The sequence below is a fragment of the Rhizopus microsporus genome, assembly GCF_002708625.1.
Source record: "Rhizopus microsporus ATCC 52813 unplaced genomic scaffold scaffold_11, whole genome shotgun sequence".
Classification (NCBI taxonomy): Eukaryota; Fungi; Mucoromycota; class Mucoromycetes; order Mucorales; family Rhizopodaceae; genus Rhizopus; species Rhizopus microsporus.
The window spans coordinates 721,880-737,587 of NW_019671926.1; the positions used below are offsets into that span (position 1 = coordinate 721,880).

General features: G+C 39.9%; 7 protein-coding genes across 7 annotated transcripts; 3 read left to right on the top strand and 4 right to left on the bottom strand.

Annotated features, from left to right (window-relative positions):
- Window positions 1-375: 375 nt before the first annotated feature.
- RHIMIDRAFT_257686 (NuA4-domain-containing protein) lies at window positions 376-797 on the top strand. The gene is made up of 2 exons (XM_023611298.1): window positions 376-487; window positions 554-797. Exons 1-2 carry the CDS (start codon window positions 407-409, stop codon window positions 761-763), a joined length of 291 nt encoding a protein of 96 aa, XP_023465164.1. The 5' UTR covers window positions 376-406; the 3' UTR covers window positions 764-797.
- A 315-nt stretch (window positions 798-1,112) lies between these two features.
- On the top strand, window positions 1,113-3,613 carry RHIMIDRAFT_238893 (TTL-domain-containing protein; the record flags this gene model as incomplete). Its single annotated transcript, XM_023609057.1, has 9 exons — window positions 1,113-1,187; window positions 1,237-1,276; window positions 1,324-1,408; window positions 1,459-1,726; window positions 1,774-2,618; window positions 2,669-2,753; window positions 2,812-3,247; window positions 3,299-3,465; window positions 3,521-3,613. The coding sequence occupies 9 exons, from the start codon at window positions 1,113-1,115 to the stop codon at window positions 3,611-3,613; spliced, it is 2,094 nt and encodes a 697-aa protein (XP_023465165.1).
- A 65-nt stretch (window positions 3,614-3,678) lies between these two features.
- On the bottom strand, window positions 3,679-4,707 carry RHIMIDRAFT_238894 (uncharacterized protein; the record flags this gene model as incomplete). Its single annotated transcript, XM_023609058.1, has 1 exon — window positions 3,679-4,707. One exon carries the CDS (start codon window positions 4,705-4,707, stop codon window positions 3,679-3,681), a length of 1,029 nt encoding a protein of 342 aa, XP_023465166.1.
- A 4,296-nt stretch (window positions 4,708-9,003) lies between these two features.
- RHIMIDRAFT_292999 (uncharacterized protein) lies at window positions 9,004-10,978 on the bottom strand. The gene is made up of 3 exons (XM_023613946.1): window positions 10,537-10,978; window positions 10,371-10,478; window positions 9,004-9,847 (listed from the first exon to the last, which is right to left on the bottom strand). The coding sequence occupies exons 1-3, from the start codon at window positions 10,639-10,641 to the stop codon at window positions 9,209-9,211; spliced, it is 852 nt and encodes a 283-aa protein (XP_023465167.1). The 5' UTR covers window positions 10,642-10,978; the 3' UTR covers window positions 9,004-9,208.
- On the bottom strand, window positions 10,956-13,913 carry RHIMIDRAFT_314270 (peptidase S9 prolyl oligopeptidase active site domain protein). The gene is made up of 5 exons (XM_023614923.1): window positions 13,527-13,913; window positions 13,102-13,478; window positions 11,802-13,035; window positions 11,500-11,752; window positions 10,956-11,451 (listed from the first exon to the last, which is right to left on the bottom strand). The coding sequence occupies exons 1-5, from the start codon at window positions 13,707-13,709 to the stop codon at window positions 11,387-11,389; spliced, it is 2,112 nt and encodes a 703-aa protein (XP_023465168.1). The 5' UTR covers window positions 13,710-13,913; the 3' UTR covers window positions 10,956-11,386.
- A 24-nt stretch (window positions 13,914-13,937) lies between these two features.
- Window positions 13,938-14,594, top strand: RHIMIDRAFT_257695 (uncharacterized protein). The gene is made up of 3 exons (XM_023611299.1): window positions 13,938-14,058; window positions 14,107-14,197; window positions 14,246-14,594. The coding sequence occupies exons 1-3, from the start codon at window positions 13,973-13,975 to the stop codon at window positions 14,549-14,551; spliced, it is 483 nt and encodes a 160-aa protein (XP_023465169.1). The 5' UTR covers window positions 13,938-13,972; the 3' UTR covers window positions 14,552-14,594.
- Window positions 14,567-15,397, bottom strand: RHIMIDRAFT_204281 (translation initiation factor eIF2 subunit beta; the record flags this gene model as incomplete). Its single annotated transcript, XM_023606746.1, has 3 exons — window positions 14,567-15,025; window positions 15,073-15,288; window positions 15,344-15,397. The coding sequence occupies 3 exons, from the start codon at window positions 15,395-15,397 to the stop codon at window positions 14,567-14,569; spliced, it is 729 nt and encodes a 242-aa protein (XP_023465170.1).
- Window positions 15,398-15,708: the final 311 nt, after the last annotated feature.

Sequence of the window (15,708 nt, forward strand, 5' to 3'; positions counted from 1 at the left end):
ACATTTGCTCCTTGGCTTGTGTCTTTATTGCTTTCTAGTAGTGTTTTATGATAAAGGGCTCTCTTACAAAGGGAGCCAATAATAGTGCAGCAATATATGGATGATATAAGCCCCACTACGCTCTTTTATTTGTCCTCTCTCTTTTCCTATTGGTAAAACGAAATAAAAAAACGAAAACTTCCGTAAATCAAAATGGCAGATGCAAAAGAACAAAGTGTTGGTGAAGAAATAGATAGCAAGCTACTAGATCTAACTTAATTCGCTATAGACAACACCAACTACTACAACGCCTATCACTACCACTACAACAACTAGTACTACTACGACACCAGCTAATAATAATAACAACAACAATAATAATAATAATAATAACAATACAACAGACACGCCAGCTGAACCACCTCAAATGACTCGTCAAAAGTATGAAGAAGCAAAGCAGGAACTACAAGCATTATTAGCACGAAAGAAGCAAGTGGATACTAATCTGGCAAGTTCCCCCTCTTGATGATGCTTCTACATGGTTACTAAATATATATTTATATAAAATATATAGATCAACTTGGAACACGCCATCTATTTATTTGAAGGATCTTATTTGGAAGACACACAACAAAACGGAAATATCATACGTGGATTTGACGGTTATTTAGCAAATCGAACCGACAGACGAAAGCCCAAATTTACAGAATTAGATCGCTTATTTTCATTGTCTTCATCTACATATCAAAAGGTAAAAAGTATAGTGTATAATATTATGTATTAACACATGGCAATAGGCATTGGCACAAAAGGAAGAAAAGGATCAAGACTCAAGCCAAGATGATCGTTCAGTGAATAGTGCGGCAGGTTCTTTATCAGCCAGAAGAGAAAAGAAACGCAAGATGAAAGGACAAGATGGAATCAACTATAAAAAGAAGAAGCTTTCTGCAGGCAGAGACTCGGATGATGATTTGGATGTATAAATTATAATAGACTTTTCTTCTTTTTTTGCTGTTCATCCTTGTCGCGAGTGAATGATGCAAGCTATTTTATTGGCCGAATTGGGTTTTATGAAGAACAAAAAAGAAAATAGCTGTCAATTTTTTATCAAATAAAAAAAAAAGTTTGCTTAAATGTCAACAGCATTTGAATCGTTTGCCACTGTTCATCAATATCAACTTGGTCCTATTCCAAAGGAGTTATGGGAAGTAAGATATAAGTGTATATATAAAAGGCTTTTTATTCATTTTTTGTTAGCCTCTTTTCATGAAACTTGGAGAGGACTACCTTGACGCAGGTAAAACATAGAGTTGAACCTATTTACGCTCTAACAAAAAAGGTTAGGTGAATTCTTTGAACTTCATTATGGTGATCCACTATCAGGATATTCTCTTCATTTGAAAGCAGACAAGACTTTACAAAAACATAGGTAAACATTGTAAACTATGTATACGCGTATGTTGTTGACATCCAAAAAAGCAATATCTTCTTGATCGATCATGCATGGACTACTTCTCCTGAAACAGCCGTAAAGGAGCTTATTCAAAATCCTGAATTATTGGATAGACTTGAAAATTTGATGGATATTGAAAAAGAAGAGTTTGTATCGGACGATGAGGATGACAGCGATGTGACAAAGCCATCTGACGAGTTGATTCAGCTGGTTGCTTCTCAGGCAAATGTGAGTGAGAAAAAGGCAGAGGAGGCGCTCTTGGCTGAGAATAATGAGGTCGTTAATGCCATTATGGTAAATATTTATCTTACTACTCATTAGTATAACTGACGGTTTTTAAGCGATTGACACTGGACGAAGATGCAAAGCAAGAATCGGAAAGGCTGGAAGAACAGGTCCTGGGTCAAATGCTAGCTAGTGGTCAGCCTCAAGAAAAGGAAGAAAAAGAAAAGAAGGAGAGATCGGAAAGGAGAAAGAAGAGAGAAGAAGAGTGGATGAAGGGTCGTGCGAATGCGGTTTACGAAAAGATGTGGTCCTATATTCAAACCTATTCCTATTCCATCCTTCAACAAGATGGTCAACCAGTCACACATACGGCTTGGTATGTAAATGACGAAGTTGGATCTGCCATCTGTCATTCGAATAAACCAAACGTTGCCTGTCTTCCCTTCATCTTTTCCCGTGGTAGCAGAGGTATGATTCCTTACAGCGTCTTTTTCCCTATTGAAGATATTGCACCTGGAGAGATTGTCAGCTGTGATCTGTTACCCAAAAATGTTGAGCGAGAGTCAGATAAATTGGCTTATCTCTTTGCTCTGGAAAACAGGGTGTTGCTGTCTGAAGAACTTCAACAAGAGAAGCATGTGTTGATTGAGGCCTACAAATCACAAAAGCTGGCGCAAGTGTCTCTTAAACATTTGAACTCTCAGCAGGTTGTAGAATGGCTCAAGCAACAGGAAAAGAGCCAACAAAAGGATACGATATTGGTTCATACTGATGCTCAATTTGTTCAGCAATTCTTGAACCTTGATGGTGTCAAATTCACTCCTGATCGTGAGCGTGCTGACATTATTTGGCTCAGTAGCGACTTTAAGGATTGGGATTCTCTCAAACCTCACCAATCTATCAACCAGATTCCCAACGAAAGTTGTCTTACATACAAGCAAAACCTTGCGCAATTAATCAAGTATGTGATTATGAAAATACTCTAGAAAATTTATTAATGTGGGCATATAGGCAAACATTTGGATCACCATCTTGGTATTTGCCTACATACAACTTAGTAACTGAGTTATCAGAGTTCGTTGGTGATTACTTGAACGTAAGAGAAAAGGCACCAAAAATTAGAATAGAACAAGGCTATTAATACACCTTTTTAGACAAAAGACGAAGGACAGACAAATTTATGGGTTACTAAACCATGGAACGCGGCTCGTGGTATTGGAATAAGAATCGTCAAGAACCTGGCCGAGGCTATCCGTTTGCATGACGACTCTACACCAAGGGTCATCCAACGATATCTTACTTCACCTTGCCTGTACAATGGCAAAAAGTTCGATCTTCGCTATATCGTCCTCGTTCGTCAGGCTCATCCAGACCTGATTGCCTGTGTCTATAACATGTTTTGGGTCCGTTTGGCAAATAAAAAATTTGACTTGACAGACCTACAAGACTATGAGCGACAGTTTACAGTCATGAACTACACAAACTATCAGATGACACAGTTGGATCACAAGAGTTTTATTCAAAACATGGAAAAGCAACATTCTGTCAAGTGGGACAGTATACAACAAGAGATTTATACTGTCATCAGAGGTACAAAAAAGATAACACACGAGGGTAAGAGCTTATATATTCTTTGTGTAGATGTCCTCAAGGCAGCTGTTATTCAACCACAGCCTTTAGGATTTGATGGCATGGCTACGAACCAAAATACCTTTGCTGTCTATGGGTTTGATTTAATGCTCACAAATGACTTTAAGCCCATCTTGATTGAAGCCAATTTCTCACCTGATTGCACAAGAGCTTGTCAGGTAAGCTCTTTAAATGCATTTTGAGAAGCTCGATGTCTAACACTGTTATATATAGTACGATGCTCAATTCGTAAACAATATATTCTCTATGGTGGATGGACGTTTTGGAAGAGTAGAGAAAGGTTTAGAGGCATTCACAGTTTTATAGCTTTTTTTATTATTATTATGGAAGTAAAAGAGAAAGAGTATCCACAAATGCATACAACTGAAAATTTATTGGTGGGCATTGTCGTCGTTATCCTTACTGTTAAGTTGTTGTTGTTGTTGTTGTTCACTTGTAGCAGTAGAAGGATTGGAAGAAGAAGAAGGATCCGTGGTAAAAGTGCTGGTTTGTTGAGTGATAGGTAAACCGGCTTGAATAACAGCATTTTGTAACTGCAGCTGTTCATTAAGAGTATCTCTACGCTTCATATCTTGCTGTATATTTTCAATATCCTTCGCAATCACATTCGTGACTCCGCTTGCTCTTAACGACTTTACAATATACGATACGCCCACACGTTCTCTTAGCAATCGATGAACAATCAAAAGATTTTCAGGTGACAAGGATCGGTACATTGCGTACGTACGTGGGTCTTCAGCGATCGGATGATTATGCTCGGCAACACTCTTGCGAATCATCCAGAAGCTATCTCGACTACACCTAGCATAGATCATGCACTCGCAGCCTGTCTTTTGAGATCTTCGGACTCGAGGCTTGACCTCTTTATCTGGCACTGCAATCTCTGTCTTCTTTTTATCTCGTTTTTCGTTTTGACGATAATGACCACCGTGCTTACAGATGAGGTAGACCTTTGTCTTGTCTGATTTGCTTGTCGTTAAAGCCACATTGTATTTCTTGCCGTACTCATATGCAGCTGTACGAAGATCAGCAAGTGAAGGAAACATATTACCGGTGGCAAACCGCTCGTAAAACTCTGTAATCATGGCAGGATTATCAACCATATCTGTTGCTGCTGTTGTTGTTTCTGTGGCTGTTTGCGTGGTAGATGAACCCTCAGATGGATAATACAGTACTCGGTCATTAGGATTACCAAATTCTTGATAGGTCACAAGTGTATTGTTATCTTTCAAACTGAATGGCTGACTGTTGACATCAATCAAGGTTTGTTGTGTGAGTTCAGATAATGCTGGGTTGATGACGAGCCGTTTGGAAGGTGATTGTAAATCAGTTACAGGATGAAGAGGTTGGCTATTGACCTCTGAGATCAATTCAGAAGACTTGGAGCATTCAACTTTCATTTTTTATTTTGACTCAGAAAGTTTTGTGGTGTGAAGAGGGTGAAGAAAGAAAAATTCACTATTGGCACCCAAGTGCGCAGTTCTGTTTGAAGGAAAAAAGAAGGAATTTGAAAAAGTCGAGGTTGATTGGACAAATTCATTTATTAGGATTCACCTGTTTCAAATCTTTTTAGTGAGTGTCACTCGTAGTGGCCATGTTATTTTGCAGTGCTTGATCAAAATGTTGACGAAACGGAGACGAAAAATGTGACAGATACTCGTCCCTGGCATCGTCGTACTAGAGATATTTTTTGATACTATCAAAGCTTAAGTCTACTCCTTCCAAAGATTTGGTTATTATCGTATAAGCTTGAAAGATATGGGGAAAAGGGAGGACAAAACTTATTATAATTTTATATGCATAAAGCATAGCTCTGAGAGCATCTCTCACATTAGTAGTATTAGGTATGACAGACAATCTGCTGCTACCCCAGATAGTGCTTGGGAGGTACCTGTCCAAATTACAGCACGGCTGCTAAATATTGTCACTTTGTGAAAAATAAATGTCGCTAAGTGATTTTTCGAAAGCGACAACATTCTTGCCCAAACTGACAATTAGATTTCAATAACTGCCTATGTTTTTGACTTAGCGACATTTACTTTGTTCAAACGTGATATTTTATTGATGGTCCAAATGAGCGCAAAAATAAAACAATAAAATAAACGTTCGCCCGGACTCGTTCAGTCCGTTTGGAAGTATTTACGCAAAGGTTAAAAATAAAATACGTGAAAAGGAGACGACATACAAATGAGAGTAATAAGTACCAAGAAGAGAATATAAAGGATTATACAGTTAGTTATGTAAGAAAATTATTACATACAACTTACCCCGAAGGCATCTAGATGTGTCCTAGTGATAACTAGGACGGAGAATCATCGTCTAAGCGTATTCTAGTTCTTGGTTGCTCCTGATTATCCACTCTTCTTCGACGTCTTGTAGGAGCAACAGCAACCCGGCGAAACCTATGAGGAACCATGCCATTACGTCGAAGCCCACGAAGGATGTGCACGTAATTGAGACAAGCAGCAACATCCCTGTTCCATAAGCGATATCTATCTGGAGCTGCCATGGCGGGTCTACAGTATAGATTGGTGCATCTACAAGCAATGTTCAATCAGGATAAAGTCATCCAAGTGGTTGATATATATTATTACCTTAAAAGGCCATGACAGGCAACAGTAGGATATCGCTCACGTTGATACGGTCGTGGATTTGGAACACGACGGAACGTGCGGAGGCTTTCATTGTGGCGTGTTGGGCAGCACCTACTGGTCTTGTACTAGTCTATAAGATAGACTTGGAACCCATGCTTCTTGAGGAGTCTCCGGAAACCAAGGCCACGGATGGGCTCATGATACCTAGCATGGGGAGCGGACCAGTTTCCCATCACAAACACGGCGTCTTCTCCAAACTTAGCGCGTAAGTCTTGAATAAGCTTTTGATCGGCACATTGACTGTTGAAGTACGCTGAAAGACGGACCTTGCGAAAGAGGGGGTATCCATTATCATGGTTTGTGATGGTATGTCCATAGAATCGACTGAGAACGGCAGACTGTTCAGATCTGGCTTGAAGGAAGCGGCCAAAGTCTTCTACGGATACGGTGCTGCTTGGCTGTTGAGAAAGGGCTTGCTCAGCTTGAACGACATCAGGATTCTGGAATTTGAAGTCTCACAGCACTATTCATAACAAGATAATACCCTTTCATATGTGGGTACTGATCTACTTCATCCATCGTGGCCTTCAGAAAGCTATAATAATGACCAATTACTATCCCTGTGCTCGTTAGCTCAACCTAACCTTCTCTCTTTCTTTTCTTGGCTGACGGCTGCGGTAATCTCAGGCTACACTTTATTAGTCCTGAAGCAGAGATCGCACCTAAAATCGTTGTTGTTTGTGATCGGGTTTTGGGCACTGTGACCACAGCAGGCAATCCTTTTTTTGGCCAGGCCATACTACGTTTTAAATTAATATGAAATGCAGACTCATCGAGAAAGATGCGATTAGTTCTGAAGTTCATGTCCGTACACTCCCACTTATGAACCTAGTCAAAACGCTCCTGAACTTTTTCTTCACTGTTCCTATCTACAGGCTGAAATTGGGCTTTTTTGAGTGACAAGTTACATTCACTTCTTACAAAATTGTAGACAGTGCTTTTAGAGACCTTGAGATCCTGAAACTTTTGAAGTAGTCGCTCGATTACTTGCTCCATGACGACTGAAGGATCTTCGTCTATATACTCCAAGATCACTCGCTTGTGTTCTTCTTGAAGTATACGTGAGCGACCGGTTTTCTTATGCTTTATAAAAATACTATTAGGATCTGTTTTGTACATTTGAGCCCATCTTTGAGCTGCGCGAACATGAATACCTAATTGTTGTGCAGCAGCTGAAACACTCATAACTTTCTCAAGCATCAGTTTAAAGAATCTAACTTTGTCTTGATCCGTATAGAGTTTGTACACTCGTTTACTCGACGCCCCATTCATGCGAACATCTGGGTCATCTTTTGCATTTTCATCTGTCATAGGGGTTACGACGAAATTATTCTCCTGAGGCTGATTATGCAAATACTGGGCGTGTAAACTAACTGTCTTTAAAGCATATCGCTCTTCATCAATGATGTAGTCCATAGGCTCAGGTCTACCGTATGCATCAACTGCATTACTGTGTCCGTCTTCATAGACAATTTGAAAGCTCATATTGTAATACTCGGTTTTTAATGAGAAAAAAAAAAAAAAAAAAAAAAAAAAAAAAAAAAAAAGAGCTAACGATGCTTTCGTGCTTCATATACACTCTTTCCGGAAAGTAAATTCACCCAATGACGAAAACGAATCCAGGTTGTACGGAAAATGAATTCGCCCTGAAAGAAAATGAGACCAGAATAGGTCAAAATGAAAACGAGTCAAGCTTGCAAAAATAAGCATCTTCATAAGCATCCATTGACAGTTTGGCTGCAATTTGCACGCTATTGACAATCTGGCAATCTCATTGGCGTTGGGCGTTAGATCGCACACCGTTTATCTCGTCTATTGTTTTACATCGTATTATTAGCTCCTTTGCCCGTCTGGATACTGAAATCCAGCTTGATTCAAAATAATCTGTATCAAGTTTAATCTGTTTTCTGTTTCCCTTTCTTTTTTCTTTTTATACATCCAATCTTTTCTTTCCCTCATTATGACATTTAAAGGACTTTAAATAAAACTCGGAGTACGCTCCCCAACACAAAAAAAAAAGTTTGGCTGCAATGTATTCACACGTCTGCAGAAACTCTTATACTATATCCCACGGCAGAATACATACAGGAGAAATTTGTACGTCATTTTTTTTTATTGACAATGATATCCACTTTGATTCGCTGCTCCATGAGAAAAACTGTTTATTCATATGGCGAAGATTTGACAAATGGTGCGCGTCACTTCGGCATTTGCAGTGATGAGAGAGGGTGATATTTCATTCGCCAAATTGGTCAAAGGACGATTGAGTTGTTCATTGCCAATGATGTCGATGGTTGAGTTGTCATTGAACAGCCTGAGAATCTCATCCATAATATTCCAAACTTTGCCGTTTGTCTTGCATTTTTTTGTTGATCATTAACACAATATCGGCTAAGGATAGCGTTTTCACCTTGTTCCCAAACAGATGCCGCGACTGCTTGAAACAACTGGGATGCTATTTTTGCATCTGAATCCTTGTTCGTACCAGTGTTGTGGTCGGCAAGTGTCCAGATCGTAACAGGCCGCGAGCACAGATCGTTTGTGAAGATGGAACAAACAAGTATTTGTGAGAATTCGTTTATTCCTGAGAATTGAGATAATGCAAAATACAATGAAAAAGAGGGCACTATTTATACTTTTTGATGAGGATTAAATCAAGGTACGATTTGATTTGTTCTGCTACGGTAATGGTTAAAGCTGCGGTGCCTGGCTTATGAGAATGATCTGGATGCTTACTAAGTTACTCTAATTGGGTATTCTTATTATAAAGACTACGCATTGGAATAGTGCTTATAAATCACTTTATATTCCATATTGACTACGCACAGACTCTGTCTTTACTTATTATGGAAATTATAATCTTCGTTCTATAACAGTACCTTCTCACCCTCACCACATTATACACTCCACCTTGCTGAACTTACCCGGGAAATTTCAGTATAAAAATACTACGTGCCCACTTGGGTTTAATAAAAGATTGTTTAACCGTATAACAGGTCAACGCTGAGCCCAAGAGAGTGACAGATTTGAAGATATTGAGGTACGAGATGGAGGCATATTCAGAAGGAACGACAGAGGGTCTGCTATGGTTTCAGGCATATTGAGACACGTAATAGCGTGTTTTCTTGTTAAACTGAGCATAGAGCGTTTGGGACATGGACATGGCTTTCCACTACGTTGTCAGCATAATCTCTATCGCATACAGCGACTATCTTCTACGTGAAACATAGCAACTATAAGATAGGATCTAAAGATACAGATCGACGGCAGCTTGATAAAAGCTCGTAATGTCGATCTTTTTGGCTGCTTTGAGCATACGCTTATCTAGCTCTTCGTCTGTAGAAGCCATGCTTCGCCAGAGAGGGGCCTTAGAAAGTAGGTACCACCGGTGCCTACGAGTATGTCGAATGTGAGGCAGTAGTCGACATAACAGTCCGTTGTTAGGTAGATGTGGAGATCTAAAGAGGAGATGTGCTTGGAAAATATGGACTCGTTCTGTCATAAGGGGTAGTTTAGCTAGATGAAGCATCACTTTGGTAAAGGCCTTTCCACGGGCATCACAAATCTTACAGATACACCTATTTTGCACATTCTCAAGAGCTTTTAGCTGGGTACTAGTAAAGCGATTGATTGCCAAGCCATATTCAAGCTGTGATCGGACTATATGGGCGTAAAATCTGATCGAAAGAAGCCTAGAGAAGCCAGAGAGATTAAAGCCAATCGACGTCAATAAGTTCATCGTGGCTACTGCCTTGGAGGAGTTGCGCCTAAATAGCTCATTTGGGCCTAGATAATCTCCTGGTTTAAATGGTACAACTAAATAGGCGAAGGAAGCTTCATGACGGATGGCTTGGTTGTAGATGATATATGTTATTGGTTCAGTTGACTATTCAAGATAACGCATTTCAAGGGGTTCCATTGGTATCCCATTTGTAGACTATGTTCTTCACACTTTCTTAGCAGGTCAATCATCCTTATACATTCAGTTATTAGCATCACATCATCTGCATAGAGCAAGCATGTCAGGAACGATGTTATTTCCAATAGTAACATGTTGGTGGCGATAGCCTGGGGACGTAACCAGGCTGGAAGCTGATTTATATATATGGAGTAAAGGTACGGTGAGAGAATTGAGCCTTGGAGCACGCCTGATTTGGGGTTGAAGCGACGAGGGGTTGCATTAGAGAGAAGAACATCGATTTGCATATTGTCAAAAAAGCAACGTGACAGACCGAGCATAGGAGGTGAAATGTAATGGTGCAGGACGTCCCACAAAAACTGTGGCTGGCTGTGTCGTATTCGGATTTGATATCAATAAATGCTGAGACAGGCTTGATATGGTGGTGTGTACGTAGTACCTTGAATCATTACAGATGGGATCAAAGTTCGTCGCCAACATTATTGTGTACCAGTAAGGCTACGACATTACGATAGAAGTAGTGAATGTCAAAAATACGGTTATTATTGATATCCAATTTACGCAATCCGGAGCGAAGTTGGATAGCGAGTACTCGAGCCTTCGTAGAAAGGCATATGTACTGGGAAGCCTTGATTTTCGAAGAGTGGATGTAATACTCTGGCGGTACTATCTTGACTTTGTAGTCGTCGCTGCTGACTTTGTTGCATCATATGCTCTTTTAATTGGTGTACTTGGTCGGGGCCACGCCATGGTAGTGACATTGGTGTGAGTTCAGAAGCATCAATAGAGAATTGAGAGTTTGGCAGTACATGTGGCGCAGGTTGGCTGCGAGTCTATTTTTCGTGATTAAGTTGATTTGTAGTTGGATAGTCGCGGCATGGAGCTGTTCGATTTTAGATTTGGCGGCTGCAAGCTCTTGAGTAAGGTGCTGAATCATATCCAGAAGAGAATAGGTGTCATCTGATTGATTACCAAGCGCATATTGTTGGAAAGTCGGAGATGACTGGGAAGACCTAGAAAGTTTGCCAGTTTCTGTAGAAGAAATCTGTGAAGAAGAAATGCAAGAGTGAACGTTGCCTATCATATTTATAGCTCTATAGCTACTACGATACAACGAAAAATAGCTTGCGGGGGTTCCATCTTAGTGTGGCAGTTTCGGCGAAAGAAGCCCTGTTTCTCACAGCGAGGGCAATTTAAGGTCTTTTGGTATAGTTCGAACTGGGCAATCAAGTCAGTAGTTTCCTCTGAAGTAAGGTCACTTGGTGTGCTTGTGGTGTTGTTTTGGTTGGCGAGCCAGGTGGCATACTCAGGGTCGTTTTATTATAAGAGTATAAGTTTTGTAAATTAGCGAAAAGAAAGCTCGCGACGGACAGTTTTCTAACAGAAACATTGAATTTCAGAACCTGCGACTTTGCTTTTTAGAAGTACTGCACATAGTTTCCAAAAGACGACGACGTGCGTTTTATTTTACTGATGCAATCAGGTTTTATTTCTCATTCATTTCGATTAAAGTGATTGATAATGTAAGGCAATCTTGGTTTGTTGAGTATGTTTATTGATCCAGTTCAGCACTTAATAAAATGGTTAGTACGAATAGATAAATGGAGCATTTCTATTACCTTCTTTATGCCATCTTAAAGAATTGGCAGGCTTCAATACCCAGTGATTTTCGTCTGGGAAGTAAAGGAAGCGGGATTCGATACCCTGTCTTTGGAGAGCAGTGAATGCAGATAGAGACTCACAAGTAGTTAATCTATAATCACGACCACCATGAATAAATAAAGTAGGTGTCTTCCAGTTATGAACATAGTTGGCAGGAGACCATTTTTCATATAATTTTCTATTGTCAGGATGAATAGGTGCCCCCTTAAACTGTATATATAAAGTTAAAAAGAGCATTTAAACAAGTGATTTTGCTTACCTCCGTTTCAGGGAAATAAAGTTCATCTGTTGTATAGTAAGCTTGAAGAGTAGAGAACATACCATCATGGTTCACCAAGACCTTAAATTTGTCACTATGTCCATTAATCCAGTTAGCCATATAACCACCATATGAAGCGCCAAGACCTGCTACGCGTTTAGGGTCCAAGTAATCATACTTGCTGAGGATGTGACCTACGCCAGTTTCAATGTCATAGAAAGGATGAGATCCCCAGTTGCCGCCGATAGAATCCGTAAAGTTTTGACCATATCCAGTCGAACCATGGAAATTGATAGCAACAACACCGTATCCGGCACCCGCAAAAACCTGAGGGTTCCAACGAGTTGACCAGTTATCATTCCAGGCGCCCTGGGGTCCGCCATGGATCAAGACGGCAAGAGGATATTTTTTGCCTTCTTCAAACTGAGCGGGCTTGAGGTACCAGCCGTGTACTTGCTCATCCATGGCACCAACAAAATCAACATCTTCTGGCTCAGAAAAGTCAATGTCTGCCAAAGCCTGGGCAAGGCTCTTTTCGATAGTGAGAGGCTTGACTTGCCTGGTATCAACATCGAGGAGGTAAGGAGCCACAGGATGCTTCATCGAGCTCATGGTAAATAAAATGTTGCCAGACGGAAGAAGATGGAGACCAGAGGCATATTTTTCCTTGGTCAATTCAGTCACTTGTTCTGTCTGGAGATCGATAGCAAAGATTTTTTGCCTTCCTCTTTGTTCAGCAGTGACATAGAGTACCTTTCCATCTGACACTACTTCATGAGGCGTGCTGTCCCAAGACTCGGCCACAACCTTTCTCTTATCCGTCGCTAAATCATACACAGTGATCCTGTTGCGGTCTGATTCGTACTGAGGTCTCATCATTTGGAAATAGACAAGAAGACCAGATGGAGTGAAGTAAGGGCTGGAAGAGGCAGCAGGGATATCATCATTGATAGCCTTTGGTGAACCATTGCCTCTTGTAGACACAAGGTAGATATGAGCAGATGTTTGCCAGGCATTGTCTGGTTTGGTTGATTTAGCAAGGAAAGCAAGTTGAGAAGCATCGGGAGAGATTGCAAAATCACCAGCGTCGCCCAGAGGGAAAATGGGTGATTCCAGTCCAGAACCTTTAAGTAGATTGATGGGCTTGTCTGCAAGTTGATACCTGTTGTCTTTGATTTCAAGATGAACAACAAATATATTGTTCTTTTTCTCTTGAACAAAACTATCCCAATGTCTACATCCCCAGTCGAGTTATTATTTTTAAAAAATTCCCGTTTTTTTCTTATTTCTTATTTATTACCTGACCATGAGGTGATCAAACATCATACCGGTATCCTTCTTGGTTTCAGCAATTTCTTTATCCCTTGCAGCTGCTCCTTCCAATGTGCCATCATCTGGGTAAACAGCAGAAGAGAAGGCAAGTAACTTATGATCAACATTATACTTTACGTTACCAAATGCAGTAGGGAAATCAGTTAAGCGATAAGGGCTCTTGTCAGCCAAGTTCAAGACATACAATTGATCCACTTCTTCTTTTAGGTCTTGGTCATGATGGAAATAGGCAATATGGCTATCATCCAAAAAGAAAGGCTCACTGTCACTTGTCTTGTAAGAGGGTTCAGTCAGCTGTTCAACCGAGTTTGTCTCGATATTTAAAAGATAAAGGCTACGAATAGTCTATACACAATCATTAGATGAAAAATAACTTTTATGTATAAGCTATACCTTGGAATCCTCGATATTGTAGGCTGACTGGGAATAGACAGCAAAGGTGCCATTGGGTGAAGTTACAGGCGCAGTAGGTCTTGGAAGTTCGATGAGATGAGCAGGAGTGAATTTCTTACCCATGGCAGTAAAAGAAAAGAATAATGCTCCGAAAAGGGCCGGGAGCGTACTTTTAACGATCATTTTACTTTAAAGAAACGAGAAAAGAGCGGGGACCAGGATTTGCTTTATAGAAAGATAGAAAGAAATCGCGCGCGCGCTCGCAGGATTGACGATAAATCCCTAAAAAGGAGATAAAAGACAAAAACGGAAGTACAATGGCATTTCTCCTGACCCTCGGAATAAATGTCAATTAAAATTCAGTCCAGCAAAAAAACACACAACCATATTTGGAAATGAGTGAGTAGCTCCCATTGATTTCTATATTCAGTTTTTTTTTCTTGGCCATGTCTCAAGCTGATATTAGCTCTGCTTACACATTTCAAATACAATCAACCATTGATCAGTTAGAACATCAATTACTGACAATAAAGTAAATCACACTTGAAAAGAATGTTGGTTGTTTTTGACATTTAATTAGAGATGAATCAAATAAATTAGCAATTCTTATTCAAAAGACGCGAGACGCATCGCTATTAACCGAAAAGGAGCTTTCAGAAATAAAAGCAAATGTAATATAATAAAAAGTAAGAAAATGGATACTAACAATTTAGCCATAGATGGATATGTTGTCAGTCTATAACAATAAGCTATTATCCATCAAGGCAACCATGTCGATGCTCAGTGGAAGATCGAAGCAGCTACTGAGTAGAGCCGAGAAACTAAAGCAGATAAAGATGGAGTATCTCTTACAAATTGATGAAATAAAACGTATAGAGCAACAAAAGGACCAATCAATTGCTGCTGCTGTCGTTCAGAACAAACCAACGATACCCAAGACAGTGAAAAAGAAAAAGAAGGCAAGGCAAGTTTTGTTGGAAGAAGAACATTCATCAGACTGGAAACCCAAACGTAAAGAGAAATAATAAAATTTTATTTTTTTATGCTCTGAGCGCACGTCTATCTTCCTTTGTCTGTGCTTTGAAACCTGTCTTGATGGCAGAGACGGAACGAGTCGAGCCACAGTGTTCACAGGTAACAAAGTATAGTCTGTTATCTTTGGTCATGATCGTGTTGGGAGATTTACAAGTCTTACAGGTGACGTATTCGACAATGTAACGACGCAGCACATTTTCGATTTGCTTTTGTTGGAAACGACCCTTGATGATCAATCTTTGAGCACCGTCGACGGAACCGGTTGTACCCAATTCGGCAAACAAGAACTGAATGACATGTTCAGCAGGACGGTGAAGTCTCTTGGAAATTTCTGATACGTTTGCAAAGATCGTCTTCTTGTTACCTTCACGATGAATTGAAGGAGGAACAATGGTGTATTTCTTCTTTTCGCCTGCCAATTCAGGATTATTTTGTTTCAAGATGTTGAATACGCGGTCAAGGAGCTGATGATACATTAGGCACACTAGCAACTCATTTATATAATAATTACCTCTTCGTATGCATAGTCTCTGTCACTCTTCAGCCAAGCTTCTTCGCCAGCTTGTTTATCTGATTTGTCTTCGACAATTTCTTCATCTGCATTTTCATCAGCCAAGTCAGCTTCAAATTGAGCCATAGACTTCTTCTTCTTCTTCTTTCTCTTTAAAGCACCGAAATCTAATTCTTCATCATTATCAGCTGCGGCTTCAGTTTCAGCAGGAGCGTCCTTGTGACAGATGTGTTTATATTCTTTTCTGTTAACCCGTTCTTTTATCATTTACCTCTTCAGTTGACTTGGACTTCTTTTTCTTTTTCTTTTTCAAGTCGGCAAACATGGCATCAGGATCCTCTTCAGCATCTAATTATAACGTTTTAACATTAATCTTTCTAATTATCGTCTTGCTGTTACCATCTTGTTCACCAGCTACTTCTTCATTATCAGCAGCATTAGTAGGTTCAGAAGGTTCGGCTTCTGCTTCGAAATCAACCTTCTTCTTGGACTTCTTCTTCTTTTTTAATTTAGAAAAGTCGACCTGTAATTACAATTGTTAGTTTCTTTTGTTTTCCTAAACTGTATATATTACTTCTTCGTCGTCGAATTGCTGAACAGGTTCTTTTTCGTTGTCTGACATTGCTTACGAGAATA

Coding starts and splice junctions, on each gene's coding strand:
- RHIMIDRAFT_314270 (XM_023614923.1), bottom strand. CDS start 13,709: ATGATCGTTAAAAGTACGCTCCCGGCCCTTTTCGGAGCATTATTCTTT. Junction 13,479..13,526: donor ACAATATCGAGGATTCCAAG/GTATAGCTTATA, acceptor GATTGTGTATAG/ACTATTCGTAGCCTTTATCT. Junction 11,452..11,499: donor TTTAAGATGGCATAAAGAAG/GTAATAGAAATG, acceptor CATTTTATTAAG/TGCTGAACTGGATCAATAAA.
- RHIMIDRAFT_257686 (XM_023611298.1), top strand. CDS start 407: ATGACTCGTCAAAAGTATGAAGAAGCAAAGCAGGAACTACAAGCATTA. Junction 488..553: donor AGCAAGTGGATACTAATCTG/GCAAGTTCCCCC, acceptor TAAAATATATAG/ATCAACTTGGAACACGCCAT.
- RHIMIDRAFT_292999 (XM_023613946.1), bottom strand. CDS start 10,641: ATGTCACTACCATGGCGTGGCCCCGACCAAGTACACCAATTAAAAGAG. Junction 10,479..10,536: donor GTCAAGATAGTACCGCCAGA/GTATTACATCCA, acceptor CTTTCTACGAAG/GCTCGAGTACTCGCTATCCA. Junction 9,848..10,370: donor GTAATGTCGTAGCCTTACTG/GTACACAATAAT, acceptor TATCTTGAATAG/TCAACTGAACCAATAACATA.
- RHIMIDRAFT_257695 (XM_023611299.1), top strand. CDS start 13,973: ATGTCTCAAGCTGATATTAGCTCTGCTTACACATTTCAAATACAATCA. Junction 14,059..14,106: donor CATCAATTACTGACAATAAA/GTAAATCACACT, acceptor ACATTTAATTAG/AGATGAATCAAATAAATTAG. Junction 14,198..14,245: donor TTTCAGAAATAAAAGCAAAT/GTAATATAATAA, acceptor ATTTAGCCATAG/ATGGATATGTTGTCAGTCTA.